This window comes from Eublepharis macularius, chromosome 12, assembly GCF_028583425.1.
Source record: "Eublepharis macularius isolate TG4126 chromosome 12, MPM_Emac_v1.0, whole genome shotgun sequence".
Lineage (NCBI taxonomy): Eukaryota > Metazoa > Chordata > Lepidosauria > Squamata > Eublepharidae > Eublepharis > Eublepharis macularius.
The window spans coordinates 14193300-14213090 of NC_072801.1; the positions used below are offsets into that span (position 1 = coordinate 14193300).

General features: G+C 47.3%; 1 protein-coding gene across 3 annotated transcripts in view; it reads left to right on the plus strand.

The window, feature by feature from the left end:
* RAB11FIP3 (RAB11 family interacting protein 3) overlaps window positions 1-19791 on the plus strand; it is an 87982-nt gene that overhangs the window by 15566 nt on the left and 52625 nt on the right. For all 3 annotated transcript variants that reach the window (XM_054992827.1, XM_054992828.1, XM_054992829.1), the window contains exon 2: window positions 14735-14828. In XM_054992827.1, coding sequence (XP_054848802.1) covers window positions 14735-14828 — 94 coding nt within the window. The remainder of the gene's footprint in view (window positions 1-14734; window positions 14829-19791) is intronic.

Genomic DNA, 19791 nt, shown 5'->3' on the forward strand with positions numbered 1-19791 from the left:
GGGGGAAGGGGGGCACTCCCCTGAGGCGCTTCCCCCCGAGTGCACCCCGAGCCAAGCCAAGCCACACGCTCCGACCCGCATTGTGCCGCACCATGCGCCACAAGCTGATCCAAGCCACATGCCGTGGCTCAGCTCAGGGCGTGCAGCGCATCTTGGCTCGGGGCACGCGGCTTGGGGTGCATGATGTGGCTTGGCTCAGCTTGGGATGCGTGGCACCAGCCAAGCTGAGCTGTGTGTCCCGAGCCTAGCTGCACCACGTGACCTGAGCTGCACTGCGCGCTCCTGCACCCACAGCGGGCCCATTTTGGGGATAATCGTGCCCTGCAGGGCCTGATCCAGCCTTTGGTGAGTGCAGGAGCGCCCCTGGCTGGCCTTTGACCCCATTCAAAAATGGCACTTCCGGAAGTGATGTCATATGTCATCGCATGAGCTGGGAATGTCCATGTGCGTGCGCGTGCGCGTGCGCGCGCATGGAAAAGAAAACCCCCTGAGCAGCAAGGTAAGTGCCAGGCTCCCAACCTCCCACCAGGGGAGTAAAGCGACCTGGCAAATCCCCAGTTTGGTCTCCAGGGGACCTGGCAACTCTATAAACCATTCTTTTCCTATCCTTTCAGGATCTTGACTCCAATTAAAATGACAAACCAGGGTTAGATAGATGTGCAGAAATCAGCAGGCTGAGAAGAATGGCAGGTGTCTGGTCCTTATGATTCAAAAATAAACTTTAAGGAACTGCTCAAACTGCAGGTAAAGGGAACAACTTTTAAGGGAACTTTGTTTCCATGTGAGCCTGCTTCAGTATGGACCTTCTTCATAGGCTTTGCTTCATGCGCCCCTCCCCACACACACCTTTAGAGGTTTAAAGAAGAGGGGGACTTTTGTTTTCCATCCTTTGTGACCCCCCACTCCCCCATTCTTCACTTGGCACCAACAACCTTTCAGTCGCAGATAATCACTTGAGTTTCTCAGACTTTTAAAAAAGTGTTGTTATCGTTGCCCATGGACTACGGTTTAATTTGTGCTGCTGGTTTTGCGTGCATTGATTGCTTGGCTTTTGGTTAAGAATATAGTGTTTAATAGAAGTGGCATGATCAAGCACAAAAATGGCTTTTTTTTTTTTGCATTTAACCTTTTAATTATATGATCTCTTTGTTTTGGAAGTGGCTTCAGGCGAACTTTTCTGTTTTAAGAACACATGGAAATGTGTTCAGTAACTCCTTGCTAGTTAGAAAAGATGACCCTGGTTTATCCTGGATTGTCCAGATGCTTTTAGTGGCCTTGGATCCAGCCATATATACAGAAGGTGATGTTCTGCGGTGTAGCAACAAGAAGGAAGTATACATACAGTGGTCGCCTGAGAGAGTTAACTGGGGTGGCGTCTTGACTTGTGGACTTTGGCTCAGGTTGCTACCCTTTCCTTCCTGCTGACATTCTTGAGCTACTTGCTAAATCCGTGTGGCACCCCCCCCCCTCTCAGCTTTTATACTGTGTTCCTGTGTTTGACCTCTCCTCTCGACGACTTCAGGTTTCTCCTGAGTATGAAATACACTTTACTCTGTTCCTCTGAACTGGCTCCCTTGGAAAGGAGATTGCCAATCCTACCGCACTGCTTTGTACAAGACTTTCCAGACAAGACTAATGTTGAAAACGTTCACCTAGAGGCAAAGGATTAGTTTCTATGTGTATTGTGTGTGCTCTTTGGTCTCAGGAATTTGGGATATGTGTCCCAAACTAACTGCTGTTGACCAGGAACGCTGATAGAGCTGTGTGTGCCAGGCTGTCTGGTTAAATAGTCTAATACTGTTGTTGTTAGATGTAAACTCAATATCTGCTGAAAATGATGAGCTTTTCAACAGCACGTTAGCTTTGTGCACATTATAGCACTCTAAATGTAGGCAAAACTGGTCATTTCATTGGAGAAGGTAGTGTGTATTCCCTTATTCTTTTTCTCTCGTTTTCCTGTCTAATCAGGTTGTGCTTCATTCAGGGAACTTGGGATGAATTCCATCAGATTCTTTGGAGGTCGCCTATCCAGACCTGCTTAGCACCTGCTTCCCAATATTTCAGGCAACGATTATATTTCTAATTCTGATTTCTGGCTCAAAAGTAACCTTTCTTGAAAAGCTAGGTTTTTATACTCTTCTGCATACCTGAGAAATGGTGAATGTAAAAGTGTAGCTGGGACTTCCTGTGCTCCTTTAATAGACAGAGGTATTAGATAGCCACATTGTAGAGTTAGAGCATCTGACTAGGATCTGGGAGAGCCGGGTTTGAATCCCAGTGCTGCTACAGAAGCTCTCTGCTTGACTTTGGGCCGGTCACACACTCTCAGCCCAGTCAATCTCACAGGGGTGTTGAGAAGAGAATTGATGTGTAAACCACTTTGGGTCCCCATTAGAGGTGGGAAAGAACCGAAATACAAACCAAAGTTTGTCATGAACCGGACCGTTTTGGGGGGGGGGGTTGGGGGGGGGTTGTGAATAGAGATGGGCACGAACCAGAAAAAAACCTAACCTGCCCCTGGTTCACAAACCTGCCCCTGGTTCGCGAACCGGTTCATTTGGTTCGTGAAAACAGCACATCCGGGTCAGAAAACCATCACTTCCGGGCCAGCAGAAGGTCACTTCTGGGTCAGCAGAAGGTCTGCAGGAAGTCCATCCCCTGTTGCCTAGGAAACTGATTGATTGGCACCAGGCTGTCTGCAGTGACAAACCAAAAAAACCAACCAAACGAACCAGCCTAAAAGTTTGTGGCAGTTCATCAGAAATGGGATCTGATGAACTGTGGTTCGTGAACCACGAACCGGCCTGGTTCGTGCTTAACCTTGGTTCGTATTTCAGTTCATGCCCATCTCTAGTTGTGAACCAGTGGTTTGTCGGAGGGTATTTCTGTTTGGTGAGTTGTGACAGCCTATGGCTATAGACAATAAACTCTTTTGACAAACCTCAACAATTTTTAGGCTGGTTCATTTTTTAGTTTGTCACTGCAGACAGCCTGGCCCTGATCAATCAGTTTCCTAGGCAATGGAGGAGGGGAGAATGGGCTTTCTGCAGACATTCTGCTGCCCCGGAAGTGACGTATTCACGAACCAAATGAACTGGTTCACGAACCGGGCAATTTCATGCCGGTTCGTTAAACGCAACGAACCATGAACCGCCATTTTCCTAGTTCGTGCCCATCTCTAGTCCCCATTGGAGAGAACAGTAGGATATAAATGAAGTAAATAAATAAAGGCTCTGGAATCTTCCCTTGTATAAGGGACTGTTTGTCTGCAGCAAATTTCTCCCCCCTCCCACCCCCTTGGTACGTTTGTACTTGGCATCCCATCTGATGAAGCTTGCACACAGTCTTCTGACCCTCGCTTTTTTTTGTCATACTTTGGTTCTAATAGAAGGTAAAATCATGAATTGTCAGTGCTCCATTTTTTTTATAATGGGCCAGTGCTGTGCTGAGGTTGCTCCTTCCCTGCAGGATGTTTTATTGATTAATTAATTAGCTGTAATTGCATTGGCATGGAAATGTGCTCTGGGCGCAGAGCAGGGATTTTCTCCCTACGCTTGACCTGTTAACTGTGGGACGAATTCATCTGGTTAACAAAGGGGAAAGAGGCCTGCTTCTGAATGGGGTTGGCCAGCATGGTGGTTGTTGCCACGAATCCTCGCCTCCTGTGTTGTGCCTTTCCTCCTTCTAAAGACTCTTGCCTTCAAATGCATTTTTATCCCAGTTGCCCTCCAAGGGGCATGCGTTTGGAATACTCTTGGGCTGAGGTTAACTTTTGCTTGTCAAAGTTGGAGTAAATCTACCCCCACCACTAAATAGCAGCAGAAGCCTTCCTCCAGTTTTAAGAGGGTCTTCTTCCAATGGAAGAGGTGCTTAAGTTGGAGGAAGGTTTTTTGGGGGGAGGAAGTTTGGATGAACCCCATTGTCTGTGTCACCTATTGCAAAATGAAAAGGATAAAATGATTGCTGTTTTTTTCTTTTTTAAACAGTGCATTAACCAGGTGGTACTTCCAAACATGTAACAGACTTTGGGGAAGCGGGTACCTGCTGGCTTTGCAGCGTATTCATATGGGCTCATACTGTTCCCTTGTTTTACAGATTGTATCAACGGATGGGTCCTGCCCCAAAGGGCTTATCCAGTCTTTCAATCCTCAGCAAAGCTGCTATTCTGCTGTGTTGAAACATCTTTGTTTTCAGAAACATAGGGGAAGTCCACCTCAGTATCATGATACAGTCAGCATTTTTAAGTTGGGGTTCTCAACTATGTTCCTTGTACTTGAAAAACCAGGATTTCCGTGTATGCGTTAATAATGGTCAGTAGTCATAATACAGCCTGCTGTAAACTAAAAACTGCCCAAGATCTTAGGAGAGCTGGAATGCTGAAGAATCCGGAAACGGGCAGGTTCTAGATGCTCAGGGCTCCCAATAAATTACAGCTTTTAATCTGCCCCTGAACATACCCTAGGCCTGTGCATACCCTAGGCCTGTGGGAAGAAGGGCCATGCCTCAGCTGCAGAGCATCTGCCTCACATGGCAAAGGTCCTAAGTTCAGTCCCTGGCATCTGCAATGATAAGGATCAGGTAGGAGGCAAGGCACCCTGACAGATCTCAGCAGCTAAGCAGGGTCGGCCTTGGTTAGTAATTGGATGGGAAACCTCCAACAAAGACCAGGTTGCAGGGGCAGGCAATGGCGAACCACCTCTGACAGTCTCTTGCCATGAAAACACTGCTGGGATCGCCATAAGTCAGCTATGATTTGAGGGCACCACACACACAAGAGGTGGTGCAAAAGGCCTCTTTGTAGTGACCATGGAGAGTGGCAGGTAGACATGGGCACAAACAGCATTATGAACGAAAAAACCCACAGACAGGCCGCTTGGCTGCTCGTGAACGGGCTGTTCGTGATGCACCACTCCAGCCGAATTGGCGGTCGGCGCAAGCCTTGTTCATTGTGTTCAGCCACCGTTAGGGAAGCTAGACACTCAGGCACCTTTAATCAATTGCCTCGGCAACGGAGGGGGGGAGTGCCTGAACTCGGTCTGCACTCCCTCTGTTGCCCCGGACACCCCAATCAAAGCCCAACTTAGCTTGATGGGCAGGTCTTCCTTCCAAGTGTGGAGCTGAAAATTGGTTACAGTTGGTAACGTGGGAGCAGACACCAGGGGGGAGGGAGGAAGGGGGTGTTCTGTGGCCATGGGAACTCAAATCTCATCCCTGCAAACCCTGTTAGGCAGTTCTGACTGCCAACCAAAGGCCTCCTGCGTTCCTCAATCAGTCCTCAGCTTATTAAAGGGCACTGCGCTCCCAGTTCTGGTTTCACTTTCAGCAAGCAGTGGAGTGGGACAGAGCTCTTAATAGCCTTTTGGGGGAGAGAGAGGGAGAGTGCATTGGAGCTGGGCTTTTTTCTGTGTGTGGTAGGTGGGATAGGGAGCTATCCCCTCTGGTTCCAGGGCTGCTGCCAGGCCTTGGGGCCAAGCTCAGTGGGCACCTCGGCTGGGAGCTCACCCTGATTATTAGTGCCTGATCTAGTCAGGTCTCTGGGAGTGTTGGGCTAGGGCTCTACCCCCTCCCTCCGGGAATGTATAACTCCGAGATCCATACTGCAATCTTCCAAACTTGGGTGGTGGCTGGGGAAGAGCCTGCTGCACATTCCCTGTGAATATGGGCTCTCTAAGTGCTAAGGGGGGAGCCTTGGTGCCGACGAACGCTGAACACGTTCAGGAATGGGACATGTTCGGGTCCGGTTGGCTGTTCGTGTTCATCGTCAGGAATGAACACCGAACAGCCTGTTCGGGTTTTTCCCCTATTCATGCCCATGTCTAGTGGCAGGCAGCCTGAGTAGACAATCCTGACAGTGGCCCAGACAGTGGACTGGCTCAATAGAAGGTGAAACCCTTTGAGGTTGATTAAATTAGTTGCTTAACCTCCCACACTGTGAGCAAAGAGAACTGCCATTGTCTAGCAGTTGGGAATTAGGATCTGCCTTGCTTGGTGTCACTTAGAACTTTAAGGAGATGCTGTGGAATGCTACCTGCAATGAACCTCTCACCCACGATGCCTTGATTGGGCTAGTTTTCTTACTGGCTCATCCCAGGGCTTCTTAAGGCCCTCTTTGGAGGTTCTGTATTGGCTGTTGCTTCTGTGTGTCCTGTTCTACTGCTTTGATTGCCCATAGAAAAAGAGGAGTCAGGAATAGACATGGGCACGAACCGCATTACGAACGCAAAAAACTCAGGAACTGCCTGATCATCTGTTCGCAGTCCGGCAGTTCGTGAGTGTCCAAGGCCAATGAGCCAGCGTTCGTAAGAAGCCCGGTTTGTTGCGTCCGTCCACAGTTTGTGAAGCCAGACAGTCAGGCGCCATCAATCAATTCCCTTGGAAACGGAGCTGGGGGAATGCCTGAACTCTGTCTGCACTCCTCCTGTCGCCCTGGAAACCCGAATCGAAGCCCAGCTTACCTTGATCGGCAGGTCTTCCTTCCAACCATGGAGCTGCAAAGTGGTTACAACTTGGGAGAAGACACCCGGGGGAGGGAGGGGGGAGGGCGGTGTTCTGTAGCCATGGCACTCCAATCTCATCCCTGCAAACCCTTCGAGTACACCCCTTGTACACTGGGCCAACGTCAACTGGTGGCTCTAATTGTATCGAGTGCGAGTTTCCTGGGAGCCTCGGATCGGAGAGGGTATAACTCCAAGATCCCTATTGCAATCTTGATCAAACTGGGGTGCTGGCTGGAGGAGAGCCTGCTAAACACTCCCTGTGAATATGGGCTGTCTAAGTCCAGTGGGGGCCATTCTGGCCCCCACAAACCTCAAACAGGTTCGTCAGCAGGAAATGTTAGTTGCGGTTCATTAGTTTGGTTTCGTCGGCGGCACCAAACCATGAACCGTGGGTTCGTTATTTTTTTCGATTCGTGCCCATGTCTAGTCAGGAAGCTTTATAATAATGTAGTTTAGATGTAGCCTTAGCATGTATGCCAGTCCCTCCCCCCCTCCATTTTGTGTTTAATTAGGTTTTATTTATTGTCTGCTGAATGAAAATACAGGAGGGCCCTGGAGCGCCAGGCTCATCAATAAGAAGAAAAGCTTCTTGGGCCAAAGGAGAAGCAGAAGTTAATTTTAGCTTACACAGGGGAGCAAGGAAAATAGGAATAGTAATGTTGTTCTCTACTCAGGCAGGTAATTTCTTTTAGACAATCGACAATATGTGCGAAAGGGTTTTTTTTGTCTTTTAAGTAGTCCAAGTTCCCTGTTTGTTTAATGATTCAAGAAGCAGAACATGTTCTCAACATCACCTTTTTTGTTCTCAACATTACCTTTTTTGTCTCGTTCCTATTAACATCTTTCACTTTCTGGAAGTCAGGAAAGGAAATTCATATTATTGCTTTTTTGGAAGCCATATTACATATTTTAAAGGGTGTCCTGCTACAAGGAGCTCTTGAGATGGCTGTTACCTGTCTGTCCTTGAGATGGCTGTTACCTGCCTCGTTGTGAGCTCCTTCCTGCCTCTTCCTTGACGCTTACAGTCTGCTGGCTTCTATGTCTGAAAAGAGAATTCTCCTTCCAAGAGAAAATGTTGGTTTAAAGCTAAATAATATCTGATTCCTCCTTGTGCTGCCGTATGGGGAGTGTTTTGCATACCTGTGAGAGAGTAAGGGGAGCAGTTGGTCTGCTTTATTTATTAGTTTGACTTGAGTACATTAGTGCATTTTATCAATAGAATCTCATTTTAAAATCTGGCACAGAAAAAAAGATTGTTATATGCATGGATGTGGTTTCCGCCTAAGGACATGACTTTATTATGATATGCTGTGGTCTGATAGCAGTAAAGAATTGTCTTCTTTTTCTCCCTGGGGCCCTCATTTTCCCTTCTTGTTGTCCTGAGGTGTGGCATTGTGAGTCTAGTGGTGTGTTGTGGTCATTAAGTTGCAGGACGAGGGGGCTTAGGCAAGCCTCTCTCTCTCCCTGTCTCCACGCAGACTCCTCCATTGTACACCCCTCCATCTGCAGTATGGGGGCACTGCAGGCAGTGGTAAGATCAGAAATTGTTTGTTGCTTTTGCCATTTGTAAAGAGAGAGGTCTGTAGACAATGGTCGAATCCACATTCACCCATTACCCGCATGTTTATCGGATATCTTCCGTTTGCCTCCAATCCGTGATTTTTTCCTCTTCGTTCACATCCCTGCTTCCAATCCGCCTTTCTCGCGCGTCCCTCCGGTCACACGGCCGCTCGAAAACTGCTTTTTTGGGCGGGACCTTTTTTCCCCGCCCATTTTTTTAAAATTTTTTTGAGCTCACTTTTCCGTTATTTCGATCTTGTGTTATAAAGAAACATCATTGAAGATAATGATGCCTCTCTTTCCCCCACTGACAGCACTGATGGCTCTCTCCCGTTTCTTTTTTGGAAATTTTGAAGCATGCGGGAAGCTTTCGTGGGCATTTCCTATGCAGGACAGTTCAGTGCTCGAATTTTACTGAAGTTTCACAAAGCCAAGCTTTGGGCGGGTTCAGGCCGGTCAGTCACTTTGGATGAAGAGGCTGGTTTGAAAGGTGGTTTGAAAGGTGCAGTTTGAAAGGCTGGTTTGAAAGGTGCGGGTTGCATGTCTGTGCGAGTGGAGCGTGCCGAGACGCCACCCAGCCGTCTGCTCCCCCTTCCCCCCTCTCCAAGACTGGAGCGGCAGCGCCTGCGGGGTCAAGCCGGCTTGGTGGCCAGAGGGCCGTTTACCCCAAGGGGGGAAGGCTGCGCCCCCTCCCCTCCCGCGGACCACCGTGCTGATGGGCGACCTCGCAGGGGCAGGCGCCCCGCGAGCTGGGCCTCTGCATGGCGAGCGCCTGAGCCAGAGCGCCCACAGTGGAGAGGGCGCCTCGCAGCGCAGCGCATCCTCGCCCCCCGGCAGCGCAGCACTGGCTCACTGCAGAGAGAGGCTTGGAGGGACGCGGCTGTCTCCTCGGCCGGCATCCCCGGCCCGCCGCCGCCCGCTTCTCTCGGCAGCAGTTTTTAAAATCCCTGTTCGTCTTCAGCCCCCCTCCGCGGATGTGCCAGCCCACGGGCCAAGCCACCTTTGCTGTTCCGGCAGCCCCCACAAGCCCCGCTGTTCGGCTCAGCCGGGGATGCCTCGGCCAGTCCCTTCTCCGCTCTGAGCCGGGAGCCTCCAGCTGCGCCTGGGCTTCGACTCGGTCTGCCGGGCACCTTCTTGACCCCGGTGGGAGAGGAGGCGAGCGATGAGCCCGCCGGCTTCCCAGCGCCTCCAGCCCCGCCGCTGGGGCGGCCCTCGGCAGCGACTGTTTTCTTTATTTTGAATGATTGATTCACTGTAATTTCGATATTACAGTAATATAAAATAAAAAAATAAAAAACAGTTAAAAAGGAAGTTTTGCAAGTCCGTTCTGAGGATGGATTCACCCCAAAATGATTTTTCAAACTACCAGATTTGATTCAGAAACAGCATAATCAATAAATCCAATGCTATGAAGTCAAAAACAGTCTTTTGCAGACTATGGAGCACTTGCAAGTTGAATCAGCCAATAGGAACTCTCGGAACAGCCGGAGAGACAGGAAGGGGGGTGGTTTTTAAAAAAACCGCGTAAATTGCGCATTGGACCGTTCACGGCCACCGTGAAACTCCCGTTGAAAACCTGTGACCACATATTCGGGAGAAATGCGAATGAAATGCGTCTGTTTAATGAGGTAATGTGACCGGCACTCGGGATTGCGGGGAGAATGCGGGGAAAACGCGGAAAAAAAGAAGTAATGTGGATTTGGCCTATATTTCTGTGTACTGTTTGTTGCTGTAACTATTCTCATCTTCACTGGTTCCAGGACACTTAATATGTTACATCAGTTTACCTACGTTGGTTTCAGCATTGTTTTTGAGCTCTGTATTTCTGCTGTTTTCAAATCCCTACAGTCCATACCCTATTGTATTATTTATTTATTTATTTATTTATTTATTTATTTATTTATTCAGTTTGTACTCTGCTCTCCCCGCAAGCAGGCTCGGAGCAGATCATATCCATATAAAAATACAGAAATATTTTGTATGTCCCAGTTGTTGATCATATTGACTTATACTGTGTAATCTGCCTTGAGTCTCAGTGAGAAAGACGGACTATAAATAACATGAATTAAAAAACAAGCTATTAATGCTGTGCGTAGTTGCAAAACTCTTCTTGCCAGGGGCTAGGAAACAGCTTGTCTTTATGCCTTGCTGGTAGGAAGCTCAGATGTATCTGGTGGTCTTTTGTTGGAATTACAATATTGGCTGTCCTGCTTTCGGTCCCTTTTCGAAGAGTCCCCGAGATGGAGTAACCCTGTGTTTAAATTGATGGAATGAATCCCTGTTGAGATGCTAGGAGATAGCAAGGCTGTTCCCTGCTGTAGCTTCTCCTTTTCATGCCACATCCAAATGCTATATTTGACTGTTCTGCAGGAAGTTTTGCCGTGTACAAAGAGGTGTTTGTGTTATGGAGTGAATTCTTTGCTTTTTTAGGAGCTAAGAGATCCAGAACTGAAGAACAGGGCAAGGATTCAAGCAACACTGTTTGTATTCCACCTCTCCAAGTGCTTGTGTAAAAGTGCTTTTAACAATGCTTTTTAGAGGGCTTTTTAACACAGAATTCTTCCTCCTGCCCTTAAATTTGTAAAAGGCCTGGAATGTCCCTCCAGAACAGAATCATTGCAACTTGCTTCATGTTGGAGGTCAACACAGAGCCACTCATAATAACACAACCACAGGCTAGAGGTGTCCCACTTTCAGTTTTCCTCATTAGTTCTGTGGCTGGCCACCTTCCAGGGGTGAAAGCCACATAATTTTTTTCTTTTTAGAGTTTTTAATTGAATTATTTTTAGCAAGGGGTTCAGGAAATTGCTAGCACTCTCTTAATCCAAATAACTTCTCAAATAGCGTTCCGATATTCCAATGGCTAGTTGGTTGTGGTGTTAACCTGAGAACCTTCCCATACTTCTGATTAATTGGTGGCTGGAGGCAGGGGGGAAAGAACCTTTTCAGTGCCAGTGCCTCCTTGGCCTGGGATCCATTTTAGACGAGGCATTCCTTCCTATGGGCAAGAACTGGAATGGCATAGTAGCTAGCATGTTATACTGGACTATAGCCTGCTCCTGGACTATTTTAATGACTTTTTAAAAAATTATTATTGATTTTATGGTTTTGTAACTTTTAATGTATTTTTTTAATGTTGTTAGCCACCCTGAGCCCATCTGTGGGGAGGGCGGGGTATAAATTAAATCAAATAAATAAATAAGTAAATAAATAAATACTAGAACCTGGGAAACGGCCCCAATTTCAAAGCTCCACTCTGCCATGGGAAACTCGAGGAGTGACTGTAACCCCGTCTGCACGGGCCAATTTCACCAGTTCAGTTCCCATACTGCAGTGTTTTTTTTTCCCATGACCATTTGCACCCAATTTGCTGCCATGAGTGTTCGTTCCGACTTCTATGTGGCTTTTCGATGGTTTTCTGGGAGCACGTATACTCTGAGTTTTTTTAAAAAAAATCCATTTTCCAGTCTGCTGTTTCCTCGTGCACACGCTTTATCTCGTCTTTTAGCATTCCACCCTCTTTTGCCCCCCGCTCTGCCAACACACTTCATGATTGGCCACAGTTGCCTATCCAGCCACTCCCTCTCCTTCCTTTCCATTCCTCCTCCCCCTTTCCATTTTCCTTCCCATTCATTTTTTAAAAAATCTTTCTTTAAATCCAAGCACTGATGGGTTGAGAGGGAGAAATCCAGGAAACAGATTGATAGCCTTCCAGCTATTCATGGATTCATCACTTGTGCAAGAGAATAGAAAGGGCTGGTGCTATGATGTCGCTGATGACAGCATTTGTGACAAAAGTGCCGGCACTCATCAATCCCAACTCATTTTGACACAGTGCAGAAAGGGCCCAGACAAGCCAGTCCTATGCCTTCCAGCATAGGATTCTGAGGTAGTGAGGACTGGAGTTATGTTCCCTGTGCAGAAGAGGCTTGTGAGCCACTTACTGTCAGCCTAACCTACCTCACAAGGTTGTCATGAAGATAAATCCCAGAAGGGAGACCCCACGTGTACTGCAGGGATAAATATGTGATAGAGGCCAGATGTGATTATGAGAAAAAGTTAAGGGTTTGGGGTTTTTTTGTCTTCCCATGCATGCACACACCCTGACCTGATTAGTAACCACCAGATTAAATGAATGTGACATTGAGAGATCTCTGTCTTTTGGTGCTACACCTCTGAAGATGCCAGCCACAGCTGCTGGCGAAACATCAGGAACTACAATGCCAAGACCACGGCAATACAGCCCGGAAAACCCACAACAACCGTCGTTCTCCGGCCGTGAAAGCCTTCGACAATACATTAAATGAACTTTAGTTGAGCAGTCACGTCTGTCTGGTTGACAGTTCTGTTCTTAACACTTGTAATTTTAAATTAGTGTGTCTTTGTTGCTTCTTTGTATGTCCTGTTCTGGACACCCACACACCCCAGATCAACTTCCTGTTTTTTTAGGGGGGAGGGGGTTTCCGAGCTGCTTTTTTCTTTACAGCAAATGTTTCCGCAAGGGACGGAGAGAGCTATTTTTAAACTTTCCCATGCCTGAACTTGCTATTAAACAGCCCTGACACATAAATTCTACCTGTTTCGGATGCCACAAAGACAGGAAGCTGCAACTTCAAGTGACTGTTGTTTAAAATAACTTTCCTTGAGAGAGTTTTTGGTATGTAATAAAGACTAGAGCATACCTGTCTTGCCAAGATTGTACCTTGGAATGTCATGTTTGTAAACATTGATTCAGGGTGCCGCCCCATTCTTTATCTGCGCTGGTTTGACAGGTAACACCACCACCCCCCATTTGAATTTCACTGCTTGCCCCATGTTTATTAGGCAGAAGAGTCAGGATACATACGTTGGGCTGCAGAAAGTAGAGGGATTGTCAGTCCGTGTGTCAATCGTCGGAAATATGAAGTTGTATAGTTTCGAGCATGTCAGTAGTCTTTCTGATACTGGCTCTTTGTGGTCTGAATTTTGATGCCTGTTGACGCTAAAATTCTCCAAAGTTGCTGGCTTCTGGATTCAAGCGTATTCAAGATGGGGGTCTTCTCCCATACCCCAAAGAATGCCTTTGCAGATCTGTGTTGGATGGGGATGGGAAAACTGTGTTGTTGTAAAGAACTACTGAGAGATTTGCAGGCAGTTTGGGGCAACAGTGTAGGTAATCCTTCAGCAGCAGGTCTAAATGAAAACATTTTTTTTTGTCTTTTTGGAGTCTTATTTACATGTGTACCTTGATGACGGTGTGACTAGTGTGTTGACCTAGGTTTGGGGAGAACTAGGTTTGAATCCCTGCTTGCCCTAAAATCTTACCCGGATGTTTTTTCTTCTTCTTTTGGTCCAGTTGCGGTTTTTCAGCCTCCCCTACTTTAGCAGGTTGTTGAGGGGGAAGGACTTTGGCTGTGCGTGCTGTTCTGAGTTCCTTGAGACAGGGTTGAACATAAAAATACATTGAATGTATCAGAGCTCAGTATGTAGGCTTTTTCACATTAAAAAATATTAATCTTTTGCATTCTAGATTCAAGTATGTATCTTAACCCTTGCTGACTTGTATGTTCTTTGTCCTACAAACTGCTGAATAATCACAAAAACTTTATATTCTGACAAATTAGTGGTAGGGTATGAGCTCTTGTGAGCTACAGCTCGCTTCCTCAGATACCTGAAGAAGTGAGCTGTGGCTCATGAGAGGTCATACTCTACCACTAAATCTGTTAGTCTTATAGGTGCTACTGGACTCTTGCTCTTTTTCGCTGCTACAGACAGACTAACATGGCTACCCATCTTGATCTTTTTATATTCTGAATCTCTGTGTTTTTGTGAATTTAGGCATTTTATTGTGGAATTCTTCTTTAATTGGGATGCACTGGCAGGCTTTCAGTGGCCCCTATAAAGTAACTGCTTTATCTAAAAAACCTAAAATTGAGACAATTTATTAAAAGAGAGATCCTGTAATTTTATCATGGAGAACCAGTGCATTGTAAGATCTGAGAGACCTGGGTTAGAATCCTGACCGCCACGGACACTCTCTGGGTGACCGTGGGCCAATCACAGTCTCGGCCTAACCTTCCCCACAGGCCTGTCGTAAAAGGTAAAATGGAGGAAAGGAGGCTGAGACTGGAGGAGTGGCATAAAAATGTAGTAATTAATAATAAAAAAGAATAGTTATGTTCTCCCTTTTATTGGGGACCGGGTGCCAAGTCTGAGAACCACCAAGTGAATTGATGGTAGTGGGGAGTTGTAAAACTAGTTCAGACTGCACAATCTGATCTTGTGCATGTTTACTCTGAAGTAAGTGCCACTGCCGTAAATGATATTTACTCCCATGTGTATATGCATGCTGTCATAGCTTTAGTCCCTAGTCTGAGCCAGTCGGTTGTGCATTCCTAGATTCTCCTTGTCAGGTTTGTTTTTTACAGTGCTTTGTTCTGTTTAATTGAGTGCTTTTTCTCCCTCTTATTAAGTGCCTGTTTTATGGCTGGCTTGGGAAAACCAAGCCTAAGGGTGCCAAAAAAGCAAATAGCAAGTATGGGCAATAGTTACAAGGCGGGAATGGTTGAAAATCAGGATCCATCTGTTTTGTCAAAAGGGCCTCTGATGCGGTGTTGGAAAATATAATGTCTAATCAAAGGCAGGACCTCTTGGGGTTCCAGCTCCGTAATGCTGTCCTGCTGTTTTTGTGATTTCAGGTGAAAGACTTGACAAAGTTTTTGGACCCTGCTGGCCTTGGAGTGATCAGCTTTGAAGACTTCTATCAAGGAATCACAGCTATCAGAAATGGAGGTAGGTTTGCTTGTGCGTGCGTGCGCACACATGCATGCACGCATGAAAATAAAAGGCAACGGCGTCTGGCTAGGTCTGGGGAAATCTGAGCTCCAATTTCCCATTCACCCATGAATTTCCATGGGTGAACTTGAACCTGTAACATTCTCTCCCTGCTTAGCCTTCTCAGGGGTAATTGTGAAGATAAAATGAAGGAAGACAGGAGATCTGCTTCCCTAAGCTCCTTGAAGGAAAGGTGGGAGGTAACCCTAATAGAGAATGGATTGCAAAGTGGGGAAGGGAATCCTTCCTACACCTCTTCTGTACTCCTCTGGATCTCTTCTGTACTGAGGCGCATGTTGACTTGGGGATCTTCTATGCTCTTCTATGAACTTCAGTTTCACTTTTTAAGAAGGAAGTCTAGCTCTTATACTTGCTCTGACCTGGATGGCTCAGTCTCAGAAACTAAGCAGGGTGTGTCCTGGTTAATACTTGGATGGGAGACTGCCAAGGAAGTCCAGGGTTGCTTTGCAGAGGCAGGCAATGGCAAACCACCTATGTTAGTTTCCTGCCTTGAAAACCTTGAAAAATGAAGAGAAAGAGACTGAGGTACTTCAAACCGAGCTTCTTGGTGGAAGAATGGGATGAAAATGTAATAATTAAATATATGCATCGTCTATATGGCTAAGAGCGTGAACTACATTTGAGCCAGTATTTCAGATTTGGTTTGTTGAAGTCCTGATTCAAATGTTAGCTCAGTTGCTTAATTCATTAGGGCTTTATACTTTCTCCCTCTGAGGTGGAAGACATCTTGAGATGGGTGATTCCTCTGGATCTCTTCTGAATCCTCTCTTACCCAATCACAGGGGCCAAAGGGAACCTGGGAAATGTGCAGTGAACCTGCAGTGCAGTGAACCTGCAGTCACTTTAGTGCAGGCTTCCCCAGAGCCACTAGGCCCAGGCTCATAACATCACCCCTTCTCTTGTCTCCCTGTCCTGAACTCATAGCCATTTTTATTCTTTTTGTCCTCATTTTCTCCCCTCCTCTATTTCTAAAGCAGCCCTCACCTGCCTCATTCCATTCCAGCTTCAGATGGAAGGGTTGACATCTGAGATGGAGTTGCTACAGCATCTCAAAAGTGTTTTCTCAGGACATGGCCTCATGAGCCCACTTGTGCCATTTTGGGGTTGCCATAGCAACTTGACAACTGTTGAGGTGCATAGCTGCTGTGGCACATTGAGGCAGAACTGTATGCCCTATAATGTTCTCTGCCTAGGGTTGCCAGCCTCCAGGTAGTGGCTGGAGATCTCCTGGAATTACAACTGGTCTCCAGGCCACAGAGATCAGTTCACCTGAAGAAAATGGCTACTTTGGGGGGTTGACTCTATGGAATTATGCCATGCCAAGGGCCTTTCCCTCCCCAAATCCCACTTTCTCCACGTTTCTCCAGGTTTCACCTCCCAGATCTCCAGGAATTTCCCAACTTGGAGCTGGCAACCCTACCTCTGCCAGTCAACAGGCATTGTGCCTAATGTCCAGTATTTGGTTGAGGTGGTGTACTGGTTGGAAAAATCCCATGGTGCTAAAGGAATAGGAGGCACTGGGGTCTGAGTGGGTCGCCTTAGCAAAATAGCACCCAACATCTCCTGAGAGATAAGATTTTTGTTTGTTTGTTTCCCTTGCTGTTGTTATTGGTCTACAATTCTTCTCAAATGTATGTGCATGCAGTAGAAACCTCTTTGGAGAGCATTCTTGCCCCCAAGTCTACACTGCTATTCATTGGATGAATATGTGAATGGACTCCGCTGCTAAACGTTATGTCAGTGTTCATGCATTATGTTGCACAATGGCGGATTTTCAGTTCTCCTGGTACTCCTGTGGGCTCCTTTTTTTTCCCCTCCAGTGATCTTGGTCTTTGTGGTCCCTTTCCATCTCAGCTGTGCTGTTATCTGTACACCCCAAGCCAGTTTGGCAGATGATCCAACATGTTAACCTACTTCCAAGAGAAATGGCAATGAAGTTTGTAACAATAATGCCACTTTGCTTTTAGCGCTGCAAAGCCAGAATGGGGGTGACAGAAAAGCTACGCAGATATGCAGCTGTGAGGCTGCAGTTTAAGATTTCTCTTGTAGCCTTGGAAGCAACAAGATTTCTTTTTTCAGGTGTAACCTTGGAGGATTGTTTTGCTAATCTGCATAAATGGGACAGAAAGTTCCACAGGATGTCTACTACACGCTCTTGGCATATTTTCCAAGTCAGCTTCTGATCTGCAATTATTATTTTAATTGGCCAGAACCTTTTAGGGCTACATATCAGTTTGCCCATTAGTACCTGTATAGCCTTAAGTTACCCATAGGGGTCATTTCATAGAAAAAGAGCTGGAAGAACTTATTAGCATAACTCATTAGCATATGCCACACCCCTTGGCATCAACAGAAGTGTGTCATTTGCATAACTGATCTCCATATGCCACACCCCCTGACATCACCTATCCTGGCTGTTTTGGACCCAATCCTGGCCATTCAGGGCCGAAATTGGGCCCAAAATGGCAAAAAGGGGCTGAAAATGGCCAAAAAGGGGCCCAAAATGGTCAGGATAAGGCCGCTGCTGAGCGGGAGAGTGATCCACCACCCATAAGAGGCCCAATCCGGGCCGTTTCGGCCCCAATCCAGGCCAAAACGGGCCCCAAATGGCTGAGAGTCAGGTGGGCAGGGGCCACCTGTCATGTGACCTCTTTGGGGAACTGCCGGAACTGCGTTCCAGCACGTTCCCCCTCGAAATGAGCCCTGGTTACCCCTATAAGGGCAAGAAGCAAGTCTTGGGGGCATTCATGTTTGGAGAACATGGAGAGACTTCAGTCCTGAGTTACTGCCAGTCTGAATGTGCCCCCCCCCCCGTGCCTAAAACCTAATTTTAAAAAAATCATTGTGGGCACCAGACTCACAACTCTCAGTGGTTTTTCAGGACTAGTGGATGGACCCTGGAGGCGAAGGTCCCTTGACTCTGAGTAGGTGTGGTAGACTATGCCCTGACCTGGATAGACCAGGTAAGCCTGATCTTGTCAGATCTCAGAAGCTAAGCAGGGTCAGCCTTGGATAGTAATTGGATGGGAGACCTCCAGCAAAGACCAAGGTTGCAGAGGCAGGCAATGTTAAACCTTTCCCCCTCACCCCCAAGACTGGATGAGATCTAGGCTTTTATTTTGCAGGTTCCTTGTAGCTCATGTGTCAGATGGCCACATTGCATGGCTTGATATGAAGGTCAGCGGCACAGATGCCGCTGTGGAGCAGCAGTGGGCCAAGAGCTCCGTCTGACTGTCTGGTCTGGTTTCCCCTGAGCTGTGGGAATAATAACTTGTCATCTTGCTCAGCTAGCAAACCATCCTGTTTGAGCCATTCAGGACTTGGTTCTGCTGCTGTTGGGCACCACTGTGAGCAACAAGCACCCAGCTGACTTGGCTCTCCTGAAAGCCACTATTGTTCTAGCTCATCCATATGTGAAATGGGGGAAAAAACGCTCTGGGCCTCACCAGTGTACTGCTTTTGGTGGCTCTTGCCAGTGTGTGTGTGTGTGTGGGGGGGTGTCTCCCTTCTCCTCTGGATTTTTGCTTTCTGCACACTTCTCTTTTTAAATCCTATTTCAAGTATCTCTTTCCCATTCATAACTCTTGTTCTGTCTCTCTTGGATCAATTAAGGTTGGCAGGTCCCCCAACCACCCTCACCCGTGGTGGGAGACCTGGGGCCCGGCTCCTGCCTTGGGGCTTTCCCTTTTTGCGCTCCCAGCTTGTGTGATGATGTCACTTCTGGGAAGTGACGTCTTCGCACGTGTCACAGGCTGCCCTGGGAGTGCTCCCGCGTTCCCCAGGGGGGTGAATTGGGCTGAATTAGGCTGCTGCAGAGTGCGGCAACACTCCTGTGCTATGTGGTAGCCTGATTTGGCCTGATTCAGGCCGAATCAGCCCGAATTTGGCCACTGCAGAGCATGGGAGCGCTTCCACGCCCTGCAGCAGCTCGATTCTGGCTGAATTCAGCCCAAATCAGGCTGCTGCGGTGTGCTCGTGCACGCTGTGCTGCCTGGGAGTAGCATGCCCCCCCTCCCCCGCGTCAGCCAGGTAAGCGGGCATTGGAGGGTGAGAGTGGAAGACTGGCATCCCTTGTCAGTCTTTCAGAGGAAAACAGATGTTCCCTGCATATTGTTGGGTGCAACCTATCCCTCCCCCAAAGAGTAGTAAGCAAACCAAGAGTATGACCTACTTGTAGAAAACTAAAATCTGTTACCTGCGATTAGATATGTGGTATCATGAGGGGAAGGAATAGGATGGTGTAGAAGCAGGAAGCCCTAACGGGGTTTTCTGTAATCAGATTACTCCAGACAAACCAGTTAAGGATTACAGGATATGGTTCCTTCTTTCCCGGCCCCAAAGAGTGGCCTATCTTCCTGCGTAAAGAATGGTGTGTCTGTGCCTTCAACTCTTCTCTTCACTCTTGACCTTCTTTCCTCATATGTACTTGGTGAACTGCCTGATTAGAACTCTGAGGCTTTTCTTTTACTATGCACTTCCAACTTTCTTCACCTCCCATGCTGTTTCTTTCCAGATCTAAATGACCCCTCCCCAGCTGTTTTCAGTACCCACTTGGGTAGCTGCACTGGTAATTTGAATTTTAGCCGCCTCTTTGATATGAAAAGTTAATGGGGCAAGCCGTCATTTGTATGTTTTCCCCTTCTAACTCAGTCACTGTGAGATATTGGTGCAGAAGCGGGTAAGTTAGCAATCAGAGTTGAGTGATGTTTGTTTAGGGGGAATGTGGAAAATAGCAGTGTGAAGGGGGGTAGCAAGCAGATCCCAACAGAGAGACAGCTCCATTGGTGGTAGTGGGGTTGCCAGCCTCCAGGTAGTGGCTGGAGATCCCCCGGAATTACAACTGGTCTCCAGGCCACAGAGATCAGTTCACCTGGAGAAAATGGCTACTTTGGGGAGTGGA